At 39.5% G+C, this 23,571-nt stretch overlaps 1 protein-coding gene across 1 annotated transcript; it reads left to right on the top strand.

Annotated features, from left to right (window-relative positions):
* The first annotated feature begins 10 nt into the window (after positions 1 to 10).
* On the top strand, positions 11 to 22,535 carry OSTF1 (osteoclast stimulating factor 1). The gene is made up of 10 exons (XM_017807254.1): positions 11 to 172; positions 10,910 to 10,956; positions 11,526 to 11,576; positions 11,660 to 11,723; positions 14,646 to 14,699; positions 15,132 to 15,239; positions 15,705 to 15,754; positions 15,870 to 15,948; positions 16,415 to 16,513; positions 20,424 to 22,535. The coding sequence occupies exons 1-10, from the start codon at positions 139 to 141 to the stop codon at positions 20,480 to 20,482; spliced, it is 645 nt and encodes a 214-aa protein (XP_017662743.1). The 5' UTR covers positions 11 to 138; the 3' UTR covers positions 20,483 to 22,535.
* Positions 22,536 to 23,571: the final 1,036 nt, after the last annotated feature.

Raw genomic sequence — 23,571 nt, 5'->3', positions numbered from 1 at the left:
TGCGCTGCTGTCGCCGCGGCGCGCCGCTCCCGGGAGCCCGGAGGGGTTTTGCGCCGCCGCCCCGCACCGAGTGCCCACCTGCAGGCAGCCGATCGCCGGCCCGCCGCTCCCCCGTCCGCGCTAGGGTCGGCTCCAGCCATGTCCAAGCCTCCGCCTAAACCGGCCAAGCCAGGTGAGGGAAGGACGCAGCGGCCTGACCCGCCGTCCCCGTGCAGGGCGCGACGGAGCCCGGTGCCTGCTGACACGTGGATGATTTGGGAGTCGGGTATGGGCCCTCAGACAGAGAACTCGGGCGTAGGTGGGAGCGGGGCAGAGCCGCCCTTCTCTTCCTGTCCGCGCCCTCCCGCCATGAACCTGCGCACCGCTCTCTTGGTGTCGGGAAGGAAGGTAGCCGCTCCCGTGGCTGGAAAGGGCCGTGGATCTGCCCTTGGGCATTGTGTCTGGGCGGGATCCCGTGGTTGCTGTAGCTCGGGAGAATGTTCGTGAGTGCCGCCGGGCCAGAGCCGTCGCCCGGGGACATCCCTGTCGATGCACAGCCCTCCCGCCCCGGCCTCCTTCCGCTGCGGCGCGGCCCTGCCCGGAGCCGCCGTGCCCGTGGCACTGGGCGGCGCGGCGTGTCCGGCCTGCAGCGGCCGCCGAGGAGGTGCTTGCGTAGGCTGAAACGCGCAGGAAACCCTTTACCCTTTAAAGAAATAGCACTGAAATGCTCTCAGGTTTACCTTGTGGTTGCATGGGTTAGCAATATATTAATGAATAAAAGCAGTTTTATAATACAGTCCCACGCAACATTCTTCCTCTTCTAACGTGGCATCCACTGCATTCCCTTATAGGACTCCCAGCAGCCAAACTCTCAATTTGCTAGTGCATGTAGTCATCGATGCGTACATTTTTGCTCCTGTATTTTTTCCGAAAAAATCAGTGCAAAGTTAGTTTTTAAAAAATCAGTAACAGCCACAGTTTTTTCCTAAAAATATATGAAAAGCCATTGGAAGTTGCGCAGTTTTAAATCCTGGATTAGAAGTGGCGTTTTTTCAGTGAACTGACATTCTTTTGCCAAAACTTAAACCATTATTTTCAGGGTTTCCTTTTTTTAAATAAGGAATTGGTCTAGAAAATGCCATGGCTGTTTATCACGTGTGTGTATTGTCTCCCAATGTAAAAGTTTGAATTCTTATTTAGAAGTTAAGAAAATCACCATGAATGTAATTCGATAGACAAGACTAGTTGGTGTCTCCCAAAGCAGGACTATCTGATCCCTAAATATATCTGAACTTCAATATTTTTTTGTATTTGGAATACTATTTGAAGTACTGATGTAAAAAAATTAATTAAATACATAACCTAATTAAGTATTTTAACTAGATAGCTCATAAAACAAGTTTTTAATGTAAACGCGAGTAAGTGCAAACCCAGTTTAGACCATTTAAACCATCAATCTCAACCTGCCTACAGAAGAAAAATCTGCTAAAGCTCTCTGAATGTACAGTTTCATCCTTGGAAGAACTTCCTCTGCCCTGCAGTTTGCTGAGCCTCTTTGAAAAGAGCTTGCTTCAATTGAAGAAGACAGTAAGAAAAGTGTTGCTGTTGTGAACCCTTATTGACGACAATCAGGACTGAGAAAACCTGCAGGCCTCTAACAGGATGTGGTGTTGCTCTTAACAGCTGAATATACCTGAAGAGTAGGTTTTTCCAGTGAAGTTGTTAATGGAGTTTTCTATTTTGCAATAAGATTCTTAAGGAGTTAAAGGCCTCACCCTACCTAACCTGCCTCATGCTGACTTAGATATGTCTAATATAGATGTCTCTCACTAGTTTGGTAGGGTGCAGTTTTGTGGTATGCTTGATCTGATAAAATGCAGACTGTCCTCAAAAGGACAGGTTCCCTACTCCCACCACCCCTTTCCATTCCATTTAGTGGCATGACAAACTGGATCGCTGCTCTGACTTTTTGCATAAGGTCATTTTAATGTCTACAGTATGAGTGCTTGACACAGCAAGAGGAAATGGGTGGAAGAAGGAAGAGAAAGAATAAGGCTGTCTTGGTAGTGGCTTTCAGAGCTGATTAAAGTAATAAGATTAATTTTGCCAAATCTCTAATTTTTGAGGAGAGAAAATTTTATGGAGTCTGTTGTGTTAAATTTTTTACAAGTAATTTTCAAGAATGGATTGCCTTCTAGCATACTTCAAAATATCTCTGTACTTGTATGTCTGACTTTCTTCTGTCCATGATACCAGTTTCGCCTGTGAGATTGTCATTTAATTTCTTAGGATTGTAAATGTTAGAGACATAAATATAGAAGCTGTATGTGGTGAAATACTTTCTACAGCAGTGTAATGCTGTCTCTTTTGGTGGCATTTAGATTGCAGTTGCTGGAATGTCTGGAATATCGTGGTGCATTTGGTCAAGCTGTGTTAATTTTTCTTCACTGGTTATTATCAGGTATCGAGTCTATAAGCTGTGTAAGGGAACAGCAAGTCTGCTTGCCATGCTGAATTTACACAGTTCAGATTAGATAGAAGAGAAAACAAGCCATTGGTTGCTATAGTCCTTTCCTGTGTGTTCAGGAAATAAAAAGTGTAGGCTAGATAGAGAGGGAAGTAAATATGTCAGATGCCAGGGAAGTGATAATATTTAAAGAAATAAATATTCATGCTTTTTAAAACAGTCTTCACTGCTCTAATCAGGGATTTGGGACATTACAGTTGGACCATGTTTTAAAAATGTGTGAAGGGGGAAAATCAACAAGCTATAGCACTGTCATTTCCATCAGTATATGAGACCATTTTATGTGATAGATGGCTCTTCTATAAATCCTGTTGTGTGCACAGAACATTAGGATTTCAGTTGCAGAAAAATGGTTTTGACATCAATATATGTTAGACAGTCACAGGATATGTTTGTCAGCACTTGAACTAGTCTTTCGGCGTCTGTGGTTAGTCTTTAAGTAAGGGGTCACAATTGTTTATAAAGGCTTTTTTTTTAACAAGCATGTCTAGCTTTGCTTTTCTCTTGTGGTTCTGTATTATTATTATTTTCTAGCTATATTTTTTATTTAGCCTATTGAAACTAGGAAGGAGTCGAGTGGGTGTTGAAAATTGTAGAAACATACTTCTCTGTCAACATTATGCAAGAGTAGGATTTCCCTTCCGTCTTTCGAAAGATTTTTTTGTATCTTAAACTACATTATTCTTTGCACAGTTCATATCGCTTTGGATATTAATCCTATTTACAAAAGTTACTTATGGAGTCCTTTGAATTTGACAAGCTATATTGGCTTCTGCTAGTTGTGTGCTGGTTGAGCACTGTCTCATTGAACAGTGCTTGCTGTTTGATTAGGTCTTTTTGATTAGAGCCCCATATACTGTGCAGCAACAGCTTTTGGGGATATGAAACTGGTGTTTTAATATTTAAAGAAAACTTACTTTCATGTTTACCAGATAGAGTAAGGTTTGTTGATCATGGCCTAGAGTTGACACAACATTTATATTTTGTGGAGAAAGACTAGTCTTTGTACCAAGGAAGTTGTAGTTTTAAATTATTCCAATTGAGAGGAAAGCAGGCAGGAGGAAACATCACTTATGTAACATTAAGAGTTGCTGCCTTAAAGCAGGTTCATTGACTTTGCTCCCACTAGTAGCTGTCAGAGTTCAAAATAGGATTCTGGACATAAATACTGAAGTTCAATCACAAGTTCACCTCAATTCTAAGGTAAAGTAGGAGCTGTGACAGCATTCACAGGAGCAGAAGACTTGCATTGAGTCACGTGCCTCAGACGTTAGCAGTAGGCTTAAATTCAATGTAAGTGGTAGGTTGGGTTTCTTCAGTAGACAAAGAAATGTTTCTGTTAGCTAGAAAGATGTAAGCATGGGAATATGGGGAGTTACACTACAGTCATCAGCTCTAAGGGGAGAGAAACAACTGAACAGTTCCAAGTCTGATTTCGGTATGAATTTTAAACTTCCATTTCTCATTTCAAACCCTCTTTTTACTGCAAGTTTCTGGGGCCACAAACAAGCTTTCTACAGGTGAAGGCATGCTGGTATTGCAGAAGTAAAATTGGTAAGAAGTAGAAGATTGCAGCTTTAAACTGTGCCAGTGAAGTTGTGTTCACCTTCATCTTCTGTGAGAATATTTTTAGTTCTGATTTTCTGTAAAGAAATACTGTTTGTTCCTTCCACTCTAGACACTGGTTAGTGCAGTTCATGTTTGTTCCTGGACTACCCCAGTTTTTCATCTATGCTGACACCAGTCTATCTTTTCCGTTCTTTTTAATATGATCCTAAGCAGATTCCTAGGCTTTCTTGTTTGTTTGTTTCATGCATCCTCACCCCTTCCTCCCCGCAGATGTGTATGCCCTGTGTTCACTTCCTGTTTATAACAAGCACTACTTAGACATGGAAGATGGTTCTCTAAACAGTGAGGACCCCACTTTTTTTTCTGTCTCAGTTGTGGCAGTCTTTAAATGCTATGTTGAACTTGGCTGTGTCTCTGTGCAGGGTCCTCTGAGCAAAATGCTAAACTGCGCGCCTGTAGAAGGTATTTCCAATACTTTTATTCCTGGTTGAAGGTCTGGGTGCAAAGCACATTGTTTTCCAATTCCCATGCAATGCTACAGGTTTGTAGCAGAGTGGCTGGAAAGCTTCCTGGAGGAAAAGGACCTGGGGGTGCTGGTTGACAGCTTCTGAAAGTGAGCTAGTGTGTGCCTAGTTGGCCAAGAAGGCCAGGGATATCCTGGCCTGCATCAAAAGCAGTGCAGCCAACAGGACCCAGGGCAGTGATCATCCCCCTGTACTGGTGAGGCCACACCTCAAGTACTGTGTCCAGTTCTGGACCCCTCACTTCAGTAAAGACATTGAGGTGCTGGGGTGTGTCCAGAGAAGGACAACAAAGCTGATGAATGCTCTAGAGAGTAAGTTGTAAGAGGAGTGGCTGAGAGAGCTGGGGGGATTTAGCCTGGAGAAAAGGAGGCTCAGGGGAGACCATATTGCTCTCTACAACTACCTAAAAGGAGAGGTAGTAGCTAAGTGGGTGTTTGTTTCTTGTCCCAAGTGACACAAGTGATAGAACAAGAGGAAATGGCCTTGAGTTGTGCCAGGGGAAGTTTAGGTTGGATATAAGGGAAAATTTCTTCACTGAAGGGGTATGTCAGGTGTTGGAACAGGCTTCCCAGGGAATGGACTGAGTCCCTGAATTATGTAAAAGATGTGTGGATATGGCACTTAGGGACATAGTTTACCATGTTGGCAGTGGCAGTGTCAGGTAAATGCTTGGACTTAATGATCTTAGAGTTCTTTTCTGACCTAAATTATTCTATGAGAAGCCAGGAAAAAAAAGTTTGTTTGGCCATAATGTCCTCCTAGTAAAATTGCACATCTCCCAAGACACATGGAGATCATAAGATGAACATCTCTTTTCTTATTAAAGCAAACTACAAGCATATCACAAATTATTCTGATCTGTAGCTTACCTCTGATAGTTCCACTTGGCCAAAAGGTTGTAACTTCAAATTGCTGATATACACTGCCAGAGTATGTAGATCCTTTGTGGGTTCTTAGGCCAAGACTGAGAAAAACATGTTGTGCTTTTACCACCATGCTTTCTGTGAGGTCAGGCAGAAGATGCCTCTTACTTCCTTCAGAGAAATTAATCTGAACATGTATCAAAATTCATATGCCTGTTATAAATGTTTTCAGAAGAGACTAAATTTAGCATGAGACCTGGAACATGCAAACTGTCCTGCTTCTTCCCGTCATCCCATATCCTATGCATATTTTCTATTTTTGGGCTATTTGTAGGGATTCAAATTAGATATTTTCAATCGAGATGGTGCTAGAGAGATTACCTGATTCTGAACTGTTTCTATGCAACATTGTAGAAGCAAGGAGGAAGATGGCTGATGACAGCCCAGGATTAACTTGAACCCTTGAAGAAGTTTATCGAAAGGCTTGCAGGTTTTTAATTTTTTCTGTAGATGACCATGGTAAATTCTGACTTTAAACAGCATAGAGATCGTCCCTGTATTGTAGGTACTGATAGTGCTTTGTGAACGCAGTGAGTCTGTTCATCTTAAGTAAGTTACTCTGACTTTTATGGTGGTCTTGAGCTACTCAGTCTAAATATAGCTAATGAAAAGGTGCAGCATCTGGATCAGTATCCAATTTGTAGAATCTTGCTTGCGTGAATGAGATTTGATTATGTCTGTCTATGGCAGATGAAGCAGGGTGTGAAATGCTAACAAAAGACTCATATCAGTCCCCTGAGGCCACGCCTTGGTAGCTGCTGTGAATGTTGGCTTACTGCCATGATTATTTTCTTTAAAGTAAATGTCTCTTTAACCAAGGACTGGTTTGGGTTTTAGTTTGTTTCTTTCTTTTGCTTGAGGAAGTAATGTTAGCTGACAGCTAATGAAATTGCTTTCTCTCCCCTTTGGTGCTGAAAGTTCAGCCTAACACAAATACCTAAATAAGTAATACCATGCAGATTAAGGGGGGGGGTTTCCCTTTTTTTTTTTCCTTTTTTTAGCTTTTCATTCGTGGGTGAAAGCAAATAAGAGGAAAACAGAGAATGCTTTGGTGGCAGGTTCCGTAAAAGAGGGGTAAATGCCAGTGTCTGTGGTGGTTTAGAGAAGCTTGAGTAAAAGAATAGAAAGGAAGTGGGGAAAAAAGCACCAGTGGGAGAGAAACAGTAACAGTTGCGAAAACACTTAGCATTCTTTGGAAACGCTCTTCTGTTAACAATACTGCAGTTGATTAAAAATCGTTACAAATAAAAATCTGGTTTTTTTAGAAAATGATGTTTTAGGTTTAGGGGTTTTTTTTATTACTTAATATTATGAAGTGTAGCAGGTATCTCGCTTCAGTTCAGTACATATCAAAAGCTACATTTTTAAGCTGTTGTTGCTGTTTAGCTCCTCCGTTTCATTGCTTTTAAACACTTAACTGGGAGAAGGTCATCTTAGAAATATAAATTGCATGTTTCCCTTTCTCATAAGAGCTGGAGACATTTATAGGATAAGCCCAACCTGACAAAGTCAGTTTTATGTTGCTGGTTAGAGAGAATAATTAGTTTGAATACTTTACCTTCTTGTGTTGCTGAGGGAGGATTTGGCAAGTTCTGAGTTGGGAAGTTTGTATGCTAAGAATATTTGTATCTTTTTAGTATGTGTAATAAGTTACGTTTTTCATTTGTCAAACAGTTGTTTTGCAGATGTTTAATGCAAATTCCATGAGAAGAGAAAAGACAGCCTTGTGGCTAAAGTTAGGATTTGTGAGAGACTGAAATATTAACAGTAATGGCTCAAACAATCCTTCATTTGCAAAAGGAGCAGGTGCTTTGCTGACAAGGTGCAAGGGAACAGCCCAGGTGCAGAAGGTGTGAACACTAGAGGATGACCACAACCAATTAATCTTTGTTTAGCAAGAAGCTGGGTTTTGAGGCAAATAAGGGAAGAGGCAGATGAGAAGCAGATCCTGCAAGGTGGGATAGTGCTTTTTATTATGCCAGTGATGCCTTCCTTACACAACTGGCTCAGTGTGAAAACTCCCCTTGGGGGGAGGTATTGGGACATTCCCAGGTAGGCGTGAAGGTATTCATCCCTTCTGACAGGGCATAACTGGCTTAACTACGCTGACATGAGAGGCAGGTGTCATGTTGTAAAGGGTGTCATAAACCATCAAAGACTGAAGTGCTCCCAGACTCATTTTTGGGGTCTTCCACCAGAGGACTGCAAATGATCCACAGTGGTACATCAGGTAGTATAAAACTCCTCCTCCAGCGGAGGTACCTGGCCATTGCCACCGATCCTGAGTGTAAAATAACCCACTGAACTTTGTTTTGTGGGCTTTCCACCACTCGCGATCGATCAGGACTGCCACCATTACTTTGACCAGTGGACACTGACATTGCAACAATCAAGTCTCATCATTGGATCCATGGGTTGTGATATTCTTTTATCCTTCTACTCTTCTAACTTCTTCCCAAAACGTATTGTAAGCCAGACTAAAAATTTCCAGTCAATGCCTTAGTAAGTGCCTTGTGATATCTGGATAAGTTAAAGTTGGCTAAGTTTAAGTTTGCAAAGTTAAAGTTTGTAAAATGCCTTACTTTGTCTGGATGTTGTTTTAAAATTTGCTAAGTACCTTATTCTGCCTTAATGTTCTGAAAGTTTACAAGTAATAGTTTGTTATTGAACCTCCTGAAAATTTTATTATTTGTCCCATGCACTGCCGAGACAGAATCAAACAACCATCCCCTAAACCCACTGAGCAGATTGGGGCATAACAGGATTGAAAAGAAAAACCTATACTTAGAGAAAGACTTTTTTGTGGGACACTTCACTGCTCTGTGCCCCCATTTACATTGCTTTTAGGAGGGGTACTCTTCTTGTTAGTTATGCTGAGAATAAAGTCAATAATGTTTGCCTAGTTCCTTGAAATTTTAAAAAGATACATATTTTTGTATTCTAGTTCTTTTGTCCTCTAGAAGTATGTGGTGGGGAGGTGCAGTCAGTCAACTTTGATAAGTCCAAATCAGTGCGAATTAATTGTTCAGCATCTTGTATGAATCTTGAAACATGGTTCATAGTAGATAGATGGTAGTAAGTGAGAGCAGAGGAAGACCTTAGGTGTCTAACTTTTAGCTTGTTCCAAAGCAAAGTTATCACCAATGCAAGCTGTAAGTCTGCCTGCATGCCTAGGGATAGGTATTGCTAGATAAAAGTACTTCAAGTGATTACAGGTACCCTGTGTCTGGTGAAATACAATCGGTATTTCCAGAAGACGAATTCAAGTCAAATGTGCCCTTTGTGTGCTTACATTTAGTTATTTTAACCTTCTGGACTGAATTTTTGCATTAAAATTTGGTACAAGTAATTTCCATTACAAGTCCTAAAGTCCCCTCGTTCTAAGCTCTTAACTGCAGCGAAGTAAACAGGCTTGCTATCTCTTTATTAACTCCTATATAAAGTGCTATAAAATTAACGTTAACCAGACCTGCAGTTCTATAGATGCAGTTCTATACTCTTTGTATTTCATCACAGGAATGTTTTAGAACATGTCAGTCTGTGTGTGACACCACAACTGGACATTTGGGGAAGTAACGCTCTCTTTCAGTTTTATAGAATTAAAAAAAAACCCAAAAAACAAACTAACAACTAACTAGCAACTAACAGTAAATTGTCTTTTGTTTAAACAACATGTCAGCAATACCTTTATCAGCATCAGTGTTTCCATTCCTCTTTTTCTCCACAGGTGTGATAGCTTTAGAAAACCTGCTGACTCATATCCTGTACATTATTATGGAAAGCACACGTGACACACACAAATACGTATTTTTTGCTTTTCCCTGTCTTCTACCATCTTATCATTTCCCCTTTTAATATTCCTTATTCTTCCCTTTTGTGGTCCATTTCCTCCTTTTGCTTACATAAAACCTTGAAAATCAGTGGTTGATGGTTGTAATCTCCAGAGTTGTCAGTGTATAGTTCTGTCTTGTGTTTTTCTGTGATCTGTGTAAGAAAGCCAAGGAGAAGAGACAGTACTCCTGTAATCCATCCTGTTTTGTCATCTCTTGTTCTTTTTTATTTTTTTCTTCCCTGGTTGTTTTTGTTGTTGTTTAGCTTCTCCCCAGCTGCAGATCAGATGTTTCATGCTGATCTCTTAGATCTAGGACATATTACTGTCTGCTTTCCTTGTTCACCATTTCTGTATGGGTAATGAACAGAATACGGGTTTCATCCTTTTTAACTGTTGCCACAGTAGTAAGTACTTAGTTTCTGAGGCAAACTACACATCTATATTGAATAAACTACACCAAACTTCACGTATGTAAACTGTATTGTACAGTACTAGCCTTTGGCAGTAAGTTCATCAGTTTCTCTGAGTATACAAAATAGTCTGGACTAAGTGTGACCTAAGTAATGCATTGTCCTGATGGACCGAACATTGCTTCACATAGTTGATCTGTATAAACCTGTAAAGTATAGTGTAAGAACATGTACATAACCTACACTTGCATACTTATGATATTTAAAAGTAAATAAACCTCTATGCTTAAATCTTCAGGTACTCTAAAGTAAACAATATGGAACAGTTAGAATAATATATTTCTGCATTGAGTTCAGTGGACTTAAGCAGTTCTCGTACTTTCTGCTGGTGCTCTGGAAGTGTACATTTACTGAATTTTTAAAAGTTTTTGTGGGGATGCTTCTTTTGCAGTTTGTGCAATTAAACTTGTACCTCTCTGCATTACAGTTGACTTTTCTTGCCTTGAATGCTGTGGACAGTCTCTTCCAAGCTGCCCTATTAACACAAATAGGAATTGCAAACACTCTAGCTTATTTTAAGCACCTGAATAGAACACCATGTCAGTTGTACATTCCATAAAAAGGACTTGCTGACCATTTGTCATTTTTCTTAAATGCGATGAGTTCCATGGTACTGCGTTATTTTCCTGTTAGTAATGACTGCAAGTAAATATGAGAACATGGTGCAGACATTGGTCATTATTTTGTTTCTTTTTTCTTTCCTTAATTCTGTATCATTTGACAGATGTAATACTAGAATAAAGATATATATAGCATGTATGAGTGTGTGAGGGTGTATATGACTGAAACTACACTTTGCCTCAGAAATCAATGGCAGCACTTGAGTGGTGAGCTGTAAAGCCCATGTTAGGTGTGCATGAGAGGCTACTTACATGTAACTGATCAGATGGACAGTTTCCTTCATAACTCATGCTGATGAGTCTTTTCATCATGATTTTCACTGACAGAGGCATAACACAAATTCATTCAGCAAGCTGCTTTAAGGTTGAAGGAAAGGAATGTATTTGGATTTGAGGGCTGGATGTGTATGCTGCGTTTAAAAGGCATGCTACTGGTATTGATTTTTTTTATTTCTATTTTTTTAGGACAGGTTAAAGTGTTCAGGGCCCTGTATACGTTTGAGCCCAGAACGGTAAGTAATTCTAAATTTAGAGGTTTGAAAAACTTAATTCCAATCTTGTCAGTAACATTTCTTCAATTCTGCTAGGATTGGCCTATTAGACTTACTGTACTGTTTTCAACAATAAAGTCTGTTGATGCGCATTTGTTCTTATTGTGACTAAAACTACCTGATTAATCATCACTCTCCAGTAAGTCCACTCGGTTTTAAAGCAGCATACTTTCTTCTGTAGTATCTGTTACCTACAGTCTAAGATCTGAAATCGTGATTTGGTTTTTCTTCCAAAAAGGGGTTGAAATTAACAAACACAAAGATAAATTTCACTGCTTCTGTTGCACAGTGCTCTCTTGGAAAGAACGCAGTCTTTCTGCATTGTTAGGAAGATCACAGATCCAAAAGGTTATCTGTAGACAAGTTAAACTACTGACTATCAGGTTGTTGTCTAGGTGCTAGAGAATTTGAGTTATCATTCTTTTTAATGAAGAGGTGAATGTATTCTGACTTATCCAGGTATTCGTTTTTCATTTGTACACATATTCAGATATTTGTTTATTCCTCTTTTTTTTCTTTCTGTTTTTAAGCCAGATGAACTGTACTTTGAAGAAGGAGATATCATTTACATCTCAGACATGGTGAGTCTAAGACATCCCATACAGACTGAACACTTCTGAGATGCAACATATCCCTTTTAAAATATTTTCCCTTTTCTCTGCAGAGTGATACAAATTGGTGGAAAGGAACTTGCAAGGGGAGAACTGGACTAATTCCAAGCAACTATGGTAATGTCTAGAATATTTTTATTTGGTAGTTTACAATCAAAGGAAATCAGTAAACAAAAAGGCTTATGATGCCTTAAACCCCAAATAGTTTTTTATTTTTCTAATTTTGTAAGCCTTATAAGTTTTGTAAGTAGTAGAAGTAGATTTTAAAAGCAGCAACCCTCACTGCTTTTCCCTTTAGTACAAGCAGTTTACACATTCCTTAACCCTCTTACCCCATTCTATGCTCCCCATATTAAATCTACCCCCAAATCCAGTAGAAATGTTTAGTCTCTTGTCAAGGCAAGGCCTGTTCTGTTTGGAGAATGTTTGTATCTTGGCCTGAACCGCAGAACACAGTCAAGAACTGGGTGACTGTGTGCACTCTGTGCCCCGAAGATGAAGATTGATGAAGAGAGGGTCTCAAAGCCCCCAGCCCCAATTCCCAGGGGGCGGGATGGGGGGTGGATCAGGGCAAAAGTAACAGGGTGGACACACTTGGGATTGGACAGATATTGTTATAAAATGTAACATCTCAGGCACAGCCAGCGCAGGTAGTGTAACACCTATTGCCTTGGCACATTAAACGCTTTCCTTATCTCACCCCTAGTTAACTGCTCCGGAGTTACTTTTTTAGCACCAACATTCCACGGCATCACTTATTTTCAAAAGCAGATCACATTGGCATCTAACAGTACTCTACTATGTGTTTCAGAATACACCTATCTGCAGTATCAGTCACTATTGTACATCAGCAGTGGACAGGCTGTCTTGTGTTTTTGTAACCTAAAGACAGCAAAAGTTTGCCTAGTGTTCCTGTTTCTGCTTGTGCAGATAACAGTAATAGATGTTCTGAGTGGAAGAATGCGTGGTTCTAAAGGAACCATTTTTGTTTGCCATTTGTTGTATTTTAGTGAATATATCCAGCCACAGAAAACATTGTTTACTTGAGGATTGCATCATATTAAATATCCCTTACATGTCTGGACTGGATAGAAACTGCTTTTTCAGATTCAACTAAAATCACTTTTAAAAGCCATGAATACAGACAACACAGCACAATTCTTCCAAGTCCTTCCAGGAACTGTAGACAGAGTAACAGTGTCTCATGACAGATTGCATCATAACTGCCAATATGATACTGACTGTGGTTGCTTCACATTGTCCCTTCTTCACTAGGAGATCTTATGGTAGCAATGCTATGATTCCCTGCCCTGTAGTTAGTAGAAATACATGAATAGCAATCCATGGTGTAGTTATTGAGACCATGGCATCAAATTTCACTGTAGTTTGGGACTTCCAGTCTGACTCTGCTCTTGCCATCTGCCAGAGTTCAGAGGTCATGCATTGTTATATGCAAGCAGAATAGTTCATACATTACCTACACTCAAATGTCTTTTGAAGGGTGTTACATTTAAAATAAAACCAGCAGTCTACCAATTCAATTTGTGTTCCCATTGAGATAACTTGGAAAACTTCCATTTTAGAGCAGGATTGGGGGATGGCATCTCTGTTTGCACATTTGCAAAACTTTCATGTGTAAGCGGAACAGAAGTCTCTGCAGACCTTAAAACAAGGAGTAGTAGGAACATGTCTTCTAATTTGGACAAACTGTAAAATCCCTAAGGCTATCTTTCTCTGGTTACACCATTAGGACTGACAGGTTTCATTGGTTTTAACCAATGAAACACTGTGATCTCCTGTGCTATTCTATAACCTTTTTGCAAAGGGTAGAGACAGACCTGAAACTACTGAATCTGTGGGGGAGTCTTGTGCTCCGTCTGCTGGGCTCAAAGGAACACATTTTAAAAGAATGTGAATGAAAAGCTGCTGAAGGCAGAATCAGTGTTATCTGCAATAAAAATACTTATTGTGGAACTTCTGGCAAAAATTTGCTAAAAAGTTTTTGAGACAGTGTTGTTAGTGTTAATGCTGTCTGCTGTGCTCAACCAGCACTGCTCATTATGACTAACTTGTGCTGCTTGTGTAATAGCTGTCTGCTCAGGGCCTGGTTTCTCTGCATTAGAATTTTGTTCACTGTTTGCACAAATTATTTTAAAATTAAATCCCAGAATGTAGCATTTGTACTTTATTTTACTCATAGCTAGCAAGTTAAGCATGTGAAATCTTACAATTACAAACATTATGGGAGGAATACACATCAAAGTAAAAAAAGATCTGGAGAGGCCAAAAGAGTCTTGAGACTTTTATTTCTGGTAACTAATGTACGGTTATCAGTATTTTCCTGCTTTGCATCTGATTACAGTAACATTGTGATCTGAGGAAAACCCTTTCACATAACAACCATAGTGCAAGGGCTTAGAGATCCCATTCATCTCATAGTGTACACTGTCCTGCTTGCCTGTACTCTTACTAGTTAGTGATTTCCACCTAAAAAAGAAAGTTTTAAAACAGAAGGTTGATCTTCAATCTGCCCATCACTACTGTCATTGTTTAAGCAGACCTCCCACAAGTTTTCCAGGAAAAATAAAAAATCTCCATCAAACAGAAAGGAAACGAAACCTCTTGACAGTCGATCTTTTTAGCTACCCTTCACAGACCCCTTGGAAATAATTCATTCATAACTATAGATGGCAAGCTGTAGGCTGAAAGCCTAACCTCATGCAACTGCTCAGAACCATCTTACAAGTTTAGAAAGGGAAGTAATAACTGAGATTAAATACTGCTAGATTCCTGGTAACTTGCAACTGCTGATCAATTTGATGCTGCTGTTTAAAGTTTTCACAAGCTTTTTTCTGAAATGCTTTCTTGTACACAGGAAATTCAAGTTTTTCTGACAAGTCTGTCACTCCTAAATCCCTTTTCACATTAGAATCAACTATGTATTACTGGTTCCTCTGGAATAAATCCAGGATTTATTTCCACAAATATCAAATATCTATTCAGTTTCAGAAGTAGTTAGAATTTACTCTTTCATTTCAGTGGCAGAGCAAGCAGAGTCTATTGATAATCCACTGCATGAAGCTGCCAAACGAGGTAAGTGTGTTTGGTCTTTTAGTCCTGTAATGCTAAAGGCTGTTTTGCTTGTTTTCTGCTATAATAATAATAGCATATTAAGAATTAAGATGTTCTGCCTGTTTTGCTTGTCTAGTATCTTGAACAAGTTATCTGGTAAGTTTTACAGCTTTGAAAAGCTGAGATACAAGCCTGGTAGAATTGCCACTCTGTGACTGTATACACAGAAAAAGTGTGGTACCATCCATTTAACTGCATAAGGATCTGAAGGTCTTCTGGGAGTGGAAAACATTTGGTGTGACTTTGGTTTAATGAATGGTGTTGCTGCTAACTCCCTTTTTCTCTTTTTAAGTTCATTGGAAGACTGTCATTCAGAGAGAACTATGTGTCTTTAATGGTTCTGTTAACTCTTTAAAGAAAAAAAAAATCATCAAAACTGATTTTGTCTTTCAGGCAACCTAAGCTGGTTGAGAGAGTGTTTGGACAATCGAGTTGGTGTCAATGGCTTAGACAAAGCTGGAAGCACAGCTCTGTACTGGGCATGCCATGGAGGCCATAAAGGTATCAGAGAATTAATTTGAAATTACTGTTCTTTGCTTTTCTTGATGTGCTTTTCAGACTGATTGATAAAATTACAGTGCTATAACAAATAACAAAGCCTTTTTTTTTATGTTGTTCTATTTTTTAAAAAAAGAAAAATTAGACTAGAAGGGAGGTTCAGCTCCATCAACTGCTGTGTGTTTTGTTGCCATTGAAGCAGGCATTCTCATCAGTGTAACTGTTAGAAGCAGAGTGGGAAGAAGGACAGACCAAAAAGAAGTTTTCTGTTATTTTGCATATTCTATGCAATAGCATGTCTTTTGACTAATGATTGTTTGCCCAATGCAGTCTGACTATTACAGATTTTTATTAGCTGATTGGATCGCTCTTTCATTGAATCTAAATTAAAATTTATACTAAGAGTGCAAAAAGCCTGTTTTGTTTCTACTAAATTTTTCTCTTTAAACCTCTCCCTGTTTTCTGCAGATATAGTAGATGTTCTGTTTTCCCAGGCAAACCTAGAGTTAAACCAACAGGTAGGTTAAACCAACAGATCCTTACAGTAGATGTGTGATGTTATTCATCCTTGGTACAAGCTGAAAGGTTTTTTGCTGTATTTTAATCCTGTTGCTTTTCCCTCTAACTCCACAGAACAAATTGGGAGACACAGCTTTGCATGCTGCTGCATGGAAAGGTTATGCAGATATTGTAGAGATGCTGCTGGCAAAGGGTAAAGATCTTCACCAAGGTTTCAACAATCTATATGGCAGACTAGATTCATGAATGTTTTTTAGTTTGTATTTTTAAGTGTTTTTGTATAACTCAAGTACAGTCCTTAGCCAGCTACCCTGCCTGACTTTATAAGTCTTGCAGAAAATTCTGACAGCTATTTGGAAAGTTGACATCTCACCTGCTCAAGATAGGTTTCATCCTGCTTTGCAGACAAAAGTAGGCACTTAACCCCAGAGCAGCAATGACTTCTGCTTGCTAGAAAGGGAGAGTAGCCAGCAAGTTCCCTAAATAACTGTAGCTTGTGGAAGAGCATCCATAACTTCTGGTCTGCTTCAGAGCAGTTCCTAGGTCAGATTCCTGTGTCCGTTATATTCTACCCACCTTACTGAAATTCATATCAGAATGCCATTGCTTGAGAAATAGCTGGGACAGTGATTCATGATGACAATTTTTTTATTATGAAGGGGCAAGAACAGATCTGAGGAACAATGAGAAGAAACTGGCTTTAGATATGGCAACCAATGCAGCTTGTGCTTCCTTACTTAAGAAGAAACAGAGTGCAGGTATTTCTGATTTTGTTTTTCTGATAAATTTTTTCTTCTAAGAGGACACTTAATATTTTAACCAAATATCAATATGTTGAAAGCCATAAAAAACCCTTGGGAGATATATGGACTGAGTTGTGTTCAAAAGGGCTCACTTGAGAGGGTTAGTTTAGATTTGTGATAGAAATGTGGTTTATCACATGCAGTGTTGCTGACTCCACACAAAGTGCCATCCTGTGTCAGCAAGAGGCAGGAGTTCAGATGTGAGAATAACAAGGGAAGGAAATAGAAGACAGGTCCTTCAGATGGAAGAAAGCAAGATGGAAATTACTTTAAAAGCAGTATACCACAAGGGACAGGATATGAAAGTAAAATGGTGTGCTGTCTTCCCCATTGTGCTTGTCTGTTCCTCCAAACTTATGCCAAACTAACACCAACAGATGCTCCTGTTTTATTTTCTTACTGCTAATTTTTTTTTAATTTCTTATTCCTGTATTTTTCTGAGTGACTGTCTAATAGAGAAATGAAGAAAGACTGCTTTCAGGTATTTATCAAAATAGTGTCACTGCTTCCCACTGTGTTCATATCTCCTGATAGCACAGTGCTGTGTCCAAAAGAGTTAAAAAGATACAAAGCTATTTTAAAAAGCTGAACAAAAACTGAATGATCCAGTATTGTGTAACTGATACTGCCTATTGTTTTCAGGGGGCTGAAGTTAGGGCGGAAACCCTAGGTGAAATGAGAAATTATTTAAAAACAGAGGCAGAGTTAAAGCTGGTTTTGTTGGGATATGCAGTCTAGCAACTGTATTGTCACAGGACGAGTGAGAACAGAGGGAATGCTAACCTGTGGGAGCTTAGTGGTTATAGGAATTAAATGGTGGAATAGCTGACTACAGCTTTAGATGCCAAGAGGAGCAGTTGCAGCAAAAATATTATCCAGCTCTTTGGTTGAGGTGATATCAGGATTTCCCAGAAAACTTCTGACAAATTATTTTGACTCTTAAGAAAGCAGTTGTAACAAAGGGCAGAATTCCTTCTGTTTCTGTATTTTTTTCTAAAGGTGGTTAATCCCTGTTAGGAGCACTTACTTCATCTTTGCATGTTAATTGTAGGCACCTGGTACAGGTGTATTCTCTGTTCTGATGTCCCTCATAACTATGTTAATGTTTGATTTCCTGATCCTAAGTAACTAATCTTCTACTTTGTCACTCCCTCTAAATTAATTTAGTTTCATGGCTGGCTAATTTTTCATCCTTAGTCACTTTGTCTATCACTGGTCTCTGGTACCCTCACACCCTGTCTTTTCTTGCTTGCCTGAGCTGATATTCTCAGTCTAACTGCAGTTTCAGTATTAGCTTCCATGTTTGCTTTTCTACCTTAATTTGGCCTTTTAAATATCTCTTGACACTGCTGATCTGTATACTTTTCTTGCATTTTGTATTTTCTTGGCTATTTTCAGTAATTTCGTTCATTCTGTTGAGTTTGCATTTCAGTATTTCCAATCTCTATGAGTGAAACAATTGTTCTTTTTCAGAAATTTGATTCTATATCAGTAGTCTTCCTGTCCCCAGTTCCAAATCTGTTCTTATTTAGATACAGCTTCTATCATACTCCATTTATAAAACTGTTTTATTGGAGGAAGCTTACATTGCTTCCACTTAAATGTTCAGTTTTGTTTTACGTGTACACACACACATTCAAATGCCATAATTGCTGAAATATATTCTAAAACATTAGAATTATTAAAGTCATGTCATGGAAGTGCAAAAAGATTGCATTATTTGTGCTACTGAACAAGAGAACAACTATTTCACCAAAGCCTTTGACACCATCTCCCACAGCATACTCCTGGAAAAGCTGCAGCCCACGGCTTGGACAGGGGCACTCTGTGCTGGGTTAGGAACTGGCTGGAGGGCTGGACCCAGAGAGTGGTGGTGAACGGGGCTGCATCCAGTTGGTGGCCGGGCACTAGTGGTGCCCAAACAGGGATCAGTGTTGGGCCCAGTTCTGTTTAGTATCTTTACTGATGATCTGGATGAGGGAATTGAGTCCACCATTAGCAAATTTGGAGATGACACCAAATTGAGGGGGAGTGTTGATCAGCTGGAAGGCAGGAGGGCTCTGCAGAGGGACCTGGATAGGTTGGAGAGTTGGGCTGATTCCAACGGGATGAGGTTCAACAAGGCCAAGTGCCGGGTCCTGCACTTTGGCCACAACAACCCCCTGCAGCGCTACAGGCTGGGCACAGAGTGGCTGGAGAGCAGCCAGGCAGAGAGAGACCTGGGAGTTTGGATTGACGGGAAGCTGAACATGAGCCAGCAGTGTGCCCAGGTGACCAAGAAGGCCAATGGCATCCTAGCCTGGATCAGGAACAGTGTGGCAAGCAGGACCAGGGAAGTGATTTTCTCCCCATCCTCAGCGCTGGTGAGGCCACACCTGGAGTACTGTGTCCATTTCTGGGCCCCTCAGTTCAGGAAGGATATTGAGGTGCTGGAGCAGGTCCAGAGAAGAGCAACGAGGCTGGTGAAGGAACTCGAGAGGCTAAGGGAGCTGGGGGTGTTTAGTCTGGAGAAGAGGAGGTTCAGGGGAGACCTCATCACTCTCTACAGCTCCCTGAAAGGAGGTTGTAGCCAGATGGGGGTTGGTCTCTTCTCCCAGACAGCTACCAGTAAGACAAGAGGGCATGGTCTTAGGCTCTGACAGGAGAAGTTTAGGTTAGATATTAGGAAGAAATTTTTTACAGAGAGACTAATCAGGCATTGGAATGGGCTGCCCAGGGAGGTAGTGGATTCACCATCCCTGGAGGTTTAGAGGAGACTAGATGTGGCACTTAGTGCCATGGTCTGGTAACTTATGGGGGTGTTGGATCAAGGGTTGGACTTGATGATCTCGGAGGTCCTTTCCAACCCAGCTGATTCTATGATTATGCAGGATAAATGGAATTCATATTTTCTCAAAGTATGGCCCCTTTAGCATAGAGCTCTGCAATTTTTTTTCTTCCCTTTCCGTTCTTCCTTTGCTGCTTCTCCTACTCAAAAAGAAAAATATTTTTTTTTTTTCAGTTAGATTTCTTTTCTCAAAACAATTAAGCAAGTCAGTTTTCAAGTTATCCTAGATTTCTGGGATAAGAAAGAGTAACACAGTTATCAATTCTGTGAATTATGTCAGGCTACACCTGGTTTTTTTAATCCTTTAAGGTGTTATTGCAAAACTACAACTAACTAGGATCTCGTGATGTACAATGTTATATATGTTATCTGTAATCCATATTCCTATTCCTACATATTTGAAAATCTGTAGGAAAATAATCATCTATCCCAAAAAGCCCATGCTATTTATCTTGGTACAGTCTCAAAGATAGGTGTAGTTCTCTGGGTACTGCTGCACATCTGGTAAATATACTTTAATACTCCGGTTTCCTGCTTACTATCCTTCAAAGACAAAGGCTCGTAAGTGTATCTAACAAATAACTAGTCAGGAAAAAATATAGATGAGAAAGGGGGGATGGGAAAAATAAGTGGAATGTGTTTGATTTTAGGCAGACAATGGCAGCCAGCTAGGCACTATCCCCACTTTATGAGAATAAAACCATGGAGGCTCTTCTACCAGCTCAGTGGTCCCATCCTTTGTGATTTAAAAGTAATATATGCAGAAAATAGGATTAAAGAGTTCAAGCTCTGGTGTACAGGTTCAAAGGAGCCAGAACATGGCTCTTGAAGGTCACAGACTAAATCTCCTAGGTAGGAGGTGTGATTACTGGTTTAGCCCTGCATTTGAGATCCAGATTTACGGCCCCATCTGTGTAGCCCTAACATCTCTAAATGACAGAGGAATCAGGTTTGTTTGGTCCTGGTTTGCAAGCATTGCAAATGTGAGTAATTTTCTGATTTTATCCCAGATTAAGAGAGAGTTTTCTTTCTTTCCAGATACAGTCCGAACACTGAGTAATGCAGAGGAATACCTTGATGATGAAGACTCTGATTAACTTTTTTCATTCAGCATAAAGAACTATAACTTGCGTTGCCTATGTCAGTCTCAAAACATATCTTTGCAACTGTAAAAATATCTTATTTTGAGTATTGCAGTCTTCCAGTATAGCATATAAATGAGTGGGTGAAATCATGCTTTCCAAAGGAATAATCTTTCCCTAGGCCAGAAGATGTCATATTTTGAATCAGAGTTCCTTTGGAAGTATCTCACAGAGGAAGTGTGGTGTACCATTACTATTGAATGGGCGGAAGACCATATTCTAAACTCACATGTTTCATCTCAGGCCTTCCCAGCAAGTGCCTTGCATCTCTGGAACGCGTTTCTCAAACTGAAAGGTCCTTCTGGGACAGCAAGACACCATTGCTAACATTTTCCAAAATTCCCTGGGCATAGTTTCCTTTGTGCAGCTAATACTGACAGAGTCAGTACTGGCTGACAGGCATGAATGGGCATTCTGCTATAGAGAGGGACCATTATTTGCCCACGTGGAGCCAGCATGACAAAGTTTGATTTTTATTTTTGGTAAAATTTTTTCCCTTCCTTCCTCTACCCCTCTGAGTAAAGTGCAAAATGACCTAGGATGATCTGCCCCAGGATACTTTTTCTTCTCTATTGCTATGGGCCCAATCCCTGAAATGTTAACTCAGGTGAAATGCTTGCTTAAGTCAGGTTTGCTTGAGAAATATACTTAATTCTGAATTTGGTGGCTTGGTTATTTTGCTTTTTGAAGTGCATTATGCTGAAAGTATTTGTAGTGAAAAGAAGACAGAATATTTTTCTATTTATTCTGCCTAAAATTTTTAGTACCGATCTCTTTCTTTTACTTTGTAAAAGTGCTCTTGTATTTTGTCCTAAATTACCTCAAAGTTGAAGTGTGTTTGAAGGAATGAGGGAAGATGTATATCAAATATACCACAGGTATTTAGAAGAGATACCTTAAGCTGAATAAACATTTTTAAAATGTGTTGCTTCTTCCTGTGAATTAAAGAGAACTAAAAAATTATTGAGCCACTTTCAAGCTTCCCTGCAGAGTTAAAAAACAGTACTTTCTTTAGATTGCTCAAATAGCTGCAGCCAAATATTGTACCTTACTGAAGGGTACTTTCTTACTGTGATGGTAAGGAAATGTTACAAGTATTTGAGATACAATCTCATATTCAATTTTTGTTGCTAACTTCTCTAGTAGAGACTTCTAACAAATTCATTCCAACACAGTAATCTGGCATACCAAAACAAAAACCAAAAAAAAGGAAAAAAAAAAAAAAAAGAAAAGAAAAAAAAACTCTTGCAAAAGATTGGGGATAAGTGAAAAGCTCTTGTGAAAGACTGGAGATAAATGAAAAGCTCTTGAGAAAGTCTGGGGATAAACAAAGCTCTTGAGAAAGTCTGGGGATAAATTAAAAGCTCTTGAGAAACTCTGGGGATAAATGAAAATCACACTAAGTATTTTAGAGGTTAAAAGAAGTCTAGAGCACTCTTAATTTCCCACTTTTAAAAATACGTTCAACCAGATTTTTTATTTTTATTAGATACAGGTAACGCTTGCTAAGCACTTATCAAAGAAGGCAGTGCTTGATTGACCAGAACTGTGTAAGATGGAGGCATTGCACAAATAGTCATCTGCACATATAATTGAAAACTGTTTAAATGTTAAAACTGTAGAACAAATGGTTTAGCCCTATGGAATACTGTGGCTACATGAACAGTGATGTTTTATTTTGTATGAGCTTGAATATCCTAGAGGGGAAGAAATAAAAAACAAAGCCACCAGTTTTTTCTCTCTAGCTTTCATTAGGACAATTGTTGAACATAACTCTTAATAGACAGAGACTGTTCTGCTTCATATTTAATCAGCCAGCTATTCTGCTAGCTCAGCTTTTTACCACAGTGAAGCTACATGTTATGATGCATGCTGTTGATTAAAATGATACAATTTCAAAGTGCAAGTTTAAAAGGTCCTGTAATGAGAGGCAAGAAGGTTCTTGAGTCTTTTTCCTGCATAAATGAAGCTCACAAGATTAAAATTCTTCAGTGTCACAGGATGTGGAGAGAATGGCTCTTCCCAAGTCACTGTATTCTCTATTGAGTTTTAGAAGCAGAGTTTGTATTCATAAATAACTCTTAATGTCTTCTGCTGCCATGGGTTCAACATCCTACAAGGAAAACATTATGCTCATGTCTCTGGAATTAACAGCTGCCAGAAGACCCTGTGTTCTGCAGATGCTGCAAAAGAAGAATGGTGACAGAAGCACAAGCTGAGCCCAGAGATTGCATCTGAAGTTCTTACCACTGAAAGAAGCACATTTACATTGCAAGGCAGCTAGCAAGTGGTGTAATTTGTTTCCAAGACCAAAATTATCGCTTTTGTTTTTTATGCACAACTTTGTTTTCCTTCATGAGACTTTCTGCTTATCTTGTGAAATACAGATCACTGTGAAAGTTTTCAGGCAATAAATTACTTTTTGCCTAACTCCAGCAGTTTAAGTTTTGATGTAAAAAACAAAACACAACCCAAACTGAATGTCCTACAAGCTAGAAGGAGTTACAGCTGGAGTAAGCTGATACAATTTCTTACTAGTCTTACTAGTTATGCAAACCTACTTACTCCCTCTACTTTTCTTCAATCTATGTGCCACTGCAGGCTCATGGATAAATTTAAGACTTTTTTTCAAGGGCACCTGCATTCGGTGTTGTAACAATAAGAAAAGTATTTTTTTTTTAGGAGCAGCAAAGGGAAAGTTTTTAAGCTCACAGTGTCTTCTAACTGAACGTTGAAGGATATTCTGTCTTGTGTACTTCTGCTTGAAATAACATGTGTGCCTTTCTATTGAAAATAGCTATGGTCCACGTAGAAATTATGTGCTGTTAGGGGATACTTGAATTGATTGGAAGCTTTTTCAAACTGAACTGGTAAATCTTCTGTTGGCTTAATCAAAAAACTCAAGTGTTTAATCCCTTTTTTCTAGGAGAAAAAATGGGATATTTTTTGAATTGTCTTAGACTCTGGATAATTTTCAAGTTATTATGCTGTTTTACTAAGACAAACCCCACTTTACTGAATTCCACTCTTACATATGCCATCAC

Source organism: Lepidothrix coronata, unplaced genomic scaffold (genome assembly GCF_001604755.1).
Source record: "Lepidothrix coronata isolate B3197 unplaced genomic scaffold, Lepidothrix_coronata-1.0 Scaffold18, whole genome shotgun sequence".
NCBI classification, from domain to species: domain Eukaryota; kingdom Metazoa; phylum Chordata; class Aves; order Passeriformes; family Pipridae; genus Lepidothrix; species Lepidothrix coronata.
The sequence above is the reverse complement of the archived record's forward strand: the minus strand, read 5'-3'. Positions and strand labels throughout refer to the sequence as shown.

What these genes read in the sequence shown, in the direction of transcription:
- OSTF1 (XM_017807254.1), top strand. Translation starts at nt 139, where the DNA reads ATGTCCAAGCCTCCGCCTAAACCGGCCAAGCCAG. An exon ending in GCCTAAACCGGCCAAGCCAG is followed by an intron (nt 173 to 10,909) that starts GTGAGGGAAGGA and finishes CTATTTTTTTAG; the next exon opens with GACAGGTTAAAGTGTTCAGG. An exon ending in GCATGAAGCTGCCAAACGAG is followed by an intron (nt 14,700 to 15,131) that starts GTAAGTGTGTTT and finishes TTTGTCTTTCAG; the next exon opens with GCAACCTAAGCTGGTTGAGA.